Source organism: Protobothrops mucrosquamatus, unplaced genomic scaffold (genome assembly GCF_001527695.2).
Source record: "Protobothrops mucrosquamatus isolate PMUCROS unplaced genomic scaffold, P.Mucros_1.0 scaffold_241, whole genome shotgun sequence".
Taxonomy (NCBI): domain Eukaryota; kingdom Metazoa; phylum Chordata; class Lepidosauria; order Squamata; family Viperidae; genus Protobothrops; species Protobothrops mucrosquamatus.
In genome coordinates this window covers 156,138-164,614 of record NW_015386317.1, presented here as the reverse complement: position 1 = coordinate 164,614, position 8,477 = coordinate 156,138, and the positions used below count along the sequence as shown (strand labels likewise).

Here is an 8,477-nt window from a genome sequence, read left to right as displayed (position 1 = left end):
AGATGGATTGTTTATATACAAAAGAAGCATAGAATAGTGGAATATAATTTAGGTTTTTAATTAACTGGTTCTTTTTTATGTATATATTTCTTTTATTCATGCAGAACTTATATACCTTGTGGAGTTAGAGATATTATTAATTGTTTACTTATATTTGAATATTATCCTGGGATTAGGTTTGGGAAGTCTCGGGGTGGGGGGGTGGGGGATGCGGGTTCTATATTATATTTGTGTTATATTTGTATGTTTTCTCTTTATGATGAAAATAATAAAAAATTTTATTGAAAAAAAAACAAAACTCCATGATCAAAATTAAAAATAAATTCATAGAAAAACCATTAAGGCATTATATAGAATATACATATTTTGGGGGCTCTAGCCGTAACGTCTGTGGAAAAGGCCAGTTTTTTGAAAGACTAAGAGATCTTTGATTCTTTAAATCTCAAAAGATAAGACTGTTCCATAGGAGATGGCACTATGACAGATCACAATCTATGAATAGCACTGCTCTTATGACTTTTCTTATGTATTACTGCTGCTACTGGGTGAAAAATTAATGGTGACGATGGTTAACCTGTGGTCCGTGGACCCCTGGGGGTCTGGGATGTCATGGGGTCCACAAAGGCTTGAAGAAATGTTCTTCAATAAACTGCAACCTTTTTTCTAAAAAAAGAAAAAGAAATGTTATGATTTAAGTTAAGACTTTAAGTCTTGGTGGTCCGTGATCATGGTCTGTGGCCACAAAAGGTATTTAAAGGGTATCCATAGTGAAGAAAAGGTTGAAAACCTCTGGTGTAAGCCAAGCTCTTGCTTGTCTTAGAATAGTGGTGGCCCAAAAATGTAAAGAGAACATTCCTTCCACCTGCTTCTATTAATCAGCACATATATTTTAAGAGTACTGTATATTCCTTGTTTTTGTGCCAGTTCATCTTCAACCTCATGGTTGAACTGATTTCCTTATCGTCCCCTGTTCTGTTCATTCCATTTGGATAATCCATTGTCTTAAAAATATTCTGAAATTTAAGTATGGTACATTCTTGAAGATATAATTAACTTGCATTTCTTGATTTTGTTTTTGAGAGTGTTAGAAAAAAAAAAGACAAAAACAATATTGACTGATTAAATGGATATTGAATACAAATGCAACATTTGCATTTGTATTCAATATCCATTTATTCAGTCAATATTCTGTTTTTGCTTTTTTTAAATTTTAATTTCCATCAATATTCAAATATTGTTTATAGTTTCAAAGCAAATTATATTTGGGTAACCAAAAGCTTCCCTTATTCAAGCTTAACATTTTCTTATTTCCCTTTTCATGTCAAAATATGATACTCTGATTACAAATCCTGTCTTTCTAGTTAAGATAATACGTCTATTTTTAACAATCTATTCTCAACCATATTCAAACATCTAATTAATAATATAATATCCCATCTAATAGGTCAAAGCTTCTATTTTCTTCAGTCTTACTCTAGCTTTCTTCTTTTGCCAACTAACTTTCCAAGTTAACATATTTGAATCATCAAATAATTCTTCCTCTATTTTTGTGTATATTGTTTGAAATAAGAAAGACAATTTGGTTAAAGTATTTTTGGAAGAATGCTCAGCCCACTGATATTCATTAAACAGCCTCCCTCCTTCTCCAATTCCCCACAGTTCTGTTAACAGCTGTATCTTCCATTCTATAGGCTCTTCTTCCTTATCCTCAAGTCTGTTCTGAGATCTTGGTTGGTAAAATGTCTTTTCCATTTCCAATATTATTATGTCTTCTAATTCTTCATTTGTCTGAGTCTGTCCATTAGTTCCTTCCTTTAGGTCCTCCATCTTTGGATCTGCTTTCTCTAGTTTTCCTTCTATTTTCTGGGTTGCTATTTCCTTCTCTGTAGTCATTTTTTGAGTTTGTAGATTTAGATTAGAAAATTGTTCTTTTATCTCTTTTGTGTTATTTTTAATCTCATCACGTGCTGAGGCAATTGTTTCTTGTATTCATTTCAACACAGAGAGAATTTCTTTCTGAGATTCCTCAATATTTTCTTGGTGGTATGTCAAGCTGAGGCTTCTGGGGACAGATGTTAGCGATATTTTTTAACCATTTAGAGCTAAGTATGGAACATCCATTTTATTTTTTGTAAGTCTGTTTAGGGATTTAGAAAGTTTCAGTCAATTGTCATTGGAGCTCCAGATTATCCAACCAACCTATCAATTTGTTCTTGATTATCCAACCAACCTCCCCTAAGCAAATATAAGTGAAATTCAAGTTTTTCTGTCCCATGAGAATATATCCTTTCTGTCCAGGGAGAAAAAAGAATCATTAAAAGTTGTTTATCAATCAAGATTTATAATCCAAAGTATTCCATCATCTCAGGCAATAGTTCATGTTTCTTCTACAGGAAAATAGTTCCACAACACAGCTCTAAAAGTCAGTATTTGTATTCGTAGTTCAGGCAGGCCAATAAGCAGCCCCAAAGGTTCCCCCCCCTTCCCAGCTGCAGTCTTCAAAGGTGAAACTTTCTAAGGCCAGCCAGAGTCTTATCTAGGTCTGGGTTTCGAACCAGGTTTCTTTTAGGCATAATAAATTGTAGTGCCAGAGTTCACCACTAGATGTCATTAACACCGTTTTTCAGCTTTTTAAATCCAAATTTATATTGCAAACTTTTCAAGTCTCTTTAAAAAAAATATCTTAAAAATACTTTCAGTCCCCAAATTTCAGAGCCATATATATATATGTAGCCAGTCTTTCCCCCACCGGTTTGGAGGGCTTCCTTGGATCAAAAGGAAGGGCCGCCGCCCTCGCGCAATCAACGAGGGACCCCTCCTTGCTTGTCGCCTCTTCGGGGTGACTTTCAACTCTTTTTAGGGTTCCCAGCGGGGCAAAATCGAAAGCAGAAGACTGAGCCCCGTCTTTCTGCGTCCGTCCCGCCATGACGTCAAACCAGAAGTGGGGGATTATTGCTGTTCTGATGTTGGAATAGTAAATTTATGTAGAACTTGAACCAAAGGAGTTAATGTGGTATTTTGTCTTTAGGTATTGCAAATCTGCAACCTGCACCAAAGGAAATATGGATATGTGGGAATTCTGTGATCTCGACATTGGAGAAAAGAGCACAAAGTCACCCTCATGGATTGCAGTTGGGCATCTCAACTTCACGGGCGCATATGTTTTGGCGTGGGATACCGAGCATGAGGTGGAACCAGCTTATGCCTCTTTTGCATGAAATTTATCATCTCCGATCTCCTCCATCAGTAATAATAATTCATCTTGGTGAAGATGATCTGTATCACTCAAATAATAAATCATTCATTATCTCAGTGCGAAATGATTTAGGCATTCTTAAAAGAGCATTTCCAGATACTGTTATAGTTTGGTCTTCACTGTTACCAAGACATAGTTGGAGAGAAAATCTGAAGCCTCAATGTATGGAACTAGTCCAAAAAGAAATTAACGAGATAATGGTAAATTATTGCAATAAAATTGGTGTGCACTTTCTGTCACATAATTTGATTACCTCTGATAAAGCAAACCTTTTCTTGCCAGATGTTAATGATCTATCTGATGAGGGAGCTGATATTTTCATAGCCGACCTGAAGAAAGTTTTAAGATTGTATGAGATTATGCAGTAGCTCAGAAAGAGTTTTTGAAAAGCAGTGTATATAATGTTTGGGAAGATTGGTTTTATTATTACCTAAAAAAAAAGGAGACACGAGCTGGCTATATACAATATAGCTTAACATTTTCTCTCATGGATATGTCACAGATTAACAGATCTGTTCTTATAAATAAGTTTTGAGATGATGGTATTCTGTAACAAATGAAAAAATGGGTCTGTCTGACATCATAAAGACTTCAAATGTGTGCCCTCATGTTAATGAAACTGGGTATTTTATTCCCTTGAACGGCTATTGTAAAATAACATCGTAACATAAAGTGCTGTAATGAAAAACATCACACATCTTATACCTGCTTGTGCCTTGTTTCTTAGTCCAGGGGTGGGAAATCTTGCTGGCTCAGGAATTCTGAGAGTTGAAGGTCACAAGTCATTTAAAAGAGCCAAGGTTCCCCACTTCTGTCCTAGTCTTTAAAGAAGCAGTTTCTATGATATTTAACTAATATATCAGGATATATGTAGAAACATTGAATAGGGGATTTTCTTCCATTGATATCTGAAAGAAATGGCTGAGGTTCGACATCATGAAAGAATATTTTGTAAATAACAGTGTTTCAAGATACCGTATATTTAACATGCCTGTTGAACTTCAGTTGACAAATGGCTTAATCCAAGAGCCTAGTGCCATTGAAGGCTATTACCTAGTAAGAATTTGTAAGGTTCTGACCAAAACCAGCAGCATTGTTTCAAAAGAGGTGACTTGGACCAAATAGCCATGACGACAAACAAAAGCTGTTTTCTAGTATGGCACATATAGAAAATTATATGCTGCCAAATGCCATAATATATTTTACTTTTTTACTTCATTTTATTTTTGGATGCTTATAAGATTAAATACTTTAAGGGTATGGATTCTATTTTCTTAGTGCTTAATATTAGGAATTTTCTGTATAAACTGTATTCTTCAGTAATAGTGGTTAAAAAAAACCCTCTAGCTATAACACCCATAACCAGTAAAAGAAATCCAAGTGGATTAGTTGGCCTGTCAGAGAAAATACAAATAGCTACAGCAACTAAAGCTACACATTTAGTAATAGTGACTTAGCTTTCAGATTTCATATAATTGCTCCTTCAGCTGGAGAAAAAAATGAAAAAGAAAAAAATGTTGCTGGTAAAAATGGATATGCACTTAAAAGGGGATTACATTGTTTCTTTTTTTCCCTCCATCTTGCCAATTTCATCTGATAGCATTCAAAGCTAGCTGCAGCTGTTATTTCCATAGTTAGCTGAAAATGACAGGAAAACCATCCTTTTGTTTGTTGTTTTTATAAGAATAATCATCAGGTTATGCATGCCCTCTTTATCACTATTTCATTACAACTCTACAAATTACTACAGTATTTCATTGGGAGGATTTGGAATATACTGTAGATTACATAATAGCCAAAAAATGTGTGCAGCAATTTGTTAGCATTTATTTAGTTAGACTGATGATGATCCCATGCAGATGTCAAACACTGAGGAAAAATATTCCAGAAAGATTATGAAACTTTGATATGCCACCTATCAGTATATATGTAGGACAACTGGCGTTAACAATCAAAAGCCATCACTGTTTAATTCTTTGATAGTCATGGCATTGTCCAGAATAGATGAAGCAGATTTATATTATAATAGGTTCACCTATCTGTGAATTGACTGTGACAAATGTTTCCTAATGCTTGTACAGTTTTAATACTGCACTAATATTACTATAGGAATTTAATTACGATAAACTGTGAGGAATATAGATGTTTGTGAGGAATACTATGGAATGTAAATAGAAGTTCCAGCAGCATCCAAATACTATTACATCTTTAACATTTCTGTAAAATGTGGAATAAGGCAGAGTGATTTTTACAGAGTAGTGTACCTTGATATAGTTGTATAGTATTTAGGTTTATGTTAGTGCTTTTCTCTTAATGTCTTTAATGCAATTATTTGAACGTTTATCTGACACATGCATTTTTCTGGGAATAAAGAATGTAATTTTATTGCACAAAAGAATCATTGTGTTTCACTGCCCACAAAGATGTATTTTTTCAGTCAGACCTTTGATAACTTTGTCGTAGTTGACTCTACCAGCTGGTAAGATTGTATGTTTACTTATTTGCAATCATAAGCATAATTACTAGGAGTAAGGGAGTTCTAATCAGCCTGGATCTTGGATCCTATATGTGTGCAATTGTTCTGTCCCAGCCTACATAAGTCCTTGTTGTGCTCACAAGGAGAAACCCCTCTTCCAAGAAACAGGCAGGAACCGCAAGAAAAAACCAACCACTTTTATTCTCACAGACCTGAGTCAATGTCCAAGGCAAACAAAAACAGTCCACAGAAACCCGATCCTCAACACAAACGGTTGCCTTTGACAACTAGCACCTCCCACACTTTCCCTTTTATAATTCAGCCAAGGCATGGCTTCCTAGTGCCTTCTCCTTTGCCTTTGGAGCTGCCCCATTGTATTCCTCTGTCCTACTCGCTTCTCTTGCCTGCGCATTCGTGCATCCAGGATTTTTCCCAGCTGTTCTTCATCACTGTCCAACTCAGGCTCCCAGCACAGCTATGTCTCATCCTGAGCACAAGTAGAGGGGCCAGGTTCCTCGTACGAATAAGTCTTGAAGCTCCTCAGAGCCTTCCTCTAACTCTAATGTCACTCCAGGCTCCTCGTCCTCATCTGATTCCTCAGACTCAGCTGCCAGATCCACTGGCTGGCGAAGAATCACAACAGCAATAGAGTGCTTTGAGAACAAGAATCCGATTTCTAGCATTAATTACAGAATTCAAGTAGGTTCTATAACAGCGGATTTATTTACAAGAAATACATGGACAGCACCTAGCTAACTATATCATAACGTAAGGAGAGTCTAAAACAGTGGTTCTCAACCTTTTTAATGCCGCGGCCCCCCAATCGGTATAAGTCAAGGACTAAACCGGTCGTAAGTCGACTAAACCGGTCGTAAGTCGAGGACTACCCAACCGGTCGTAAGTCGAGGACTTTCCCTGCCCGGGAGCGCCGCGCATGTGTGGTTCCGCCCCCTGCGCCGGCCGAGGCATAGCTGGCAAGTGGCAGAGACGGAGCAGGCCGACCACCAGCTGGCCCAGCCCAAGGGAGGTAAGGCACCCGCCGGAAAAGGAAAAATTGGACAAAAAAAATGGCGGACAGCCTTGCTTGGCGACCCCCGTGAAATGGTCGATCGACCCCAAATGGGGTCGCAACCCATAGGTTGAGAACCGCTGGTCTAAAAGTATGTTCTCTATGTGTGTATATCTGGGAAGAAAGCAGAAGGAAATGATCTGAAATTACCAATCTCTAAAAGTGCGATGATAGATAAAAGATTGATATAGAGTAAATCCTTTCCTGTCTGTATTGTGGGGAGGGGCACAATTTTCCAAATGGGCCACATGAGAAACTCGGACTGCTGTGGAGGGCTGCTGCTAACATCTCACCCCTGCTGCTGCTGGCCAATTGGGGCTGCCCATAGGCTGGATGTGGCCCTTGGGCTGTAAAATTCTCAGGTCTGATCTATATACTACTACTATAAGTAGCGTCCCCATCTGATCATAGATTAAAAGCATACGTTTTGTATGTGCTAAAAGTTTTTTTCCCCCTACTGTTATGTACTTTACATTTTGTCAATGTCATGGGTTGATGAATTTTGTCACTGTAGCCAGTTGCTTTGGTCTAAAACTTTACACGCCATCCCATTATCCTAAATGTATAAAGCAGAGTTTAATTTGATAGGCACAGACTTTTAACAAATGTATTGAGATGGGATGATTGAGTAGTTGCTCAATGGGAATGAGAGAGAATGGGACAACGCCATTGTATGTAAACAAATTGGCTCTTAACATTGTTGCAGAACTATTCAGTGCTTAGCCTGTGCTTGGGTCTGTGCCTCTGCAGGTAGTAAGATGGTGTGTGAGATGGTGATGCTAGTTCTCCCTCCCACCATTTGTTTTATGTTCAGTATTTGGTGTTGCTTTCATGATGCATAAAAAAAGAAGGAAGAAAACCCCTTGTACTAGCTCCAGGTAGAAGGAAGTGGACTTTGTATGTGCATCACAGTGAACAAAAAGACAATGGATGTGGCTTCTTGTTAGCAAGTACTAACAAGGCCTTGGGAAATCCACTCAGAACTTCTTTCACTGGCCAAGCTGCTTGAGCTGGGTACCGCTGGCCTCTCCACGGCCTTCTCACCATTTCATCAGGAAAGACTGCAGATTTCTTCAGAATAAGCAAGTAGACATGCTATCCTCAGCCCTTATGGCCGTCCTTCAACTGTATCATTATTAGCTTCTATAGTGACTTCATAAAAAAGCATTTCTCTTCTCACCCACACAGCTGCTCTCTTGAAATTTTCACTTAATAATGCTGGGGATATTGGGGTTGGAAAAAAAATCTAATATCCACATATATTAGGAAGTAGCTTCACTGGTATGTATTGCATTTTGCCTAAGAAGTCCCAGGTAGTAAAGGCTTTATGTGCAGAATAAGCCTTCTAAGGCTTGTAACTCGTAAGTAATTTTGATGATAGTCGGTCAGACATTTTAAATTGACATGACTTTCCTAGTCCACTGGATGGTGCTAATTCTAAATAAATGCATTTTGCATGATTTGCTCCTGATACCTCTTGTTAATATCAACCAAAATTGATTTATTACAGTTATATGCGTTGCTTATAACATATATTAATTACCTCCTGATGTTATTATAGTAACAAGCTCCATATAATACGTTGTTGGTTGTTACTACAAAGATAGATATTTTACTCATCTGAAATATCATCTTTTAGATATAAAACATTTTTATACTTTGTAATGAGTTTGATA

At 37.3% G+C, this 8,477-nt stretch overlaps 1 protein-coding gene across 1 annotated transcript in view; it reads left to right on the top strand.

Annotated features, from left to right (window-relative positions):
* The window catches only part of LOC107300776, a 14,324-nt gene extending 8,686 nt beyond the window's left edge, over nucleotides 1-5,638 (top strand). The window contains exon 2 of the mRNA XM_015830070.2: nucleotides 3,029-5,638. Within this exon, the coding sequence (XP_015685556.1) occupies nucleotides 3,029-3,624 (596 nt within the window). The 3' untranslated portion in view covers nucleotides 3,625-5,638. The remainder of the gene's footprint in view (nucleotides 1-3,028) is intronic.
* Nucleotides 5,639-8,477: the final 2,839 nt, after the last annotated feature.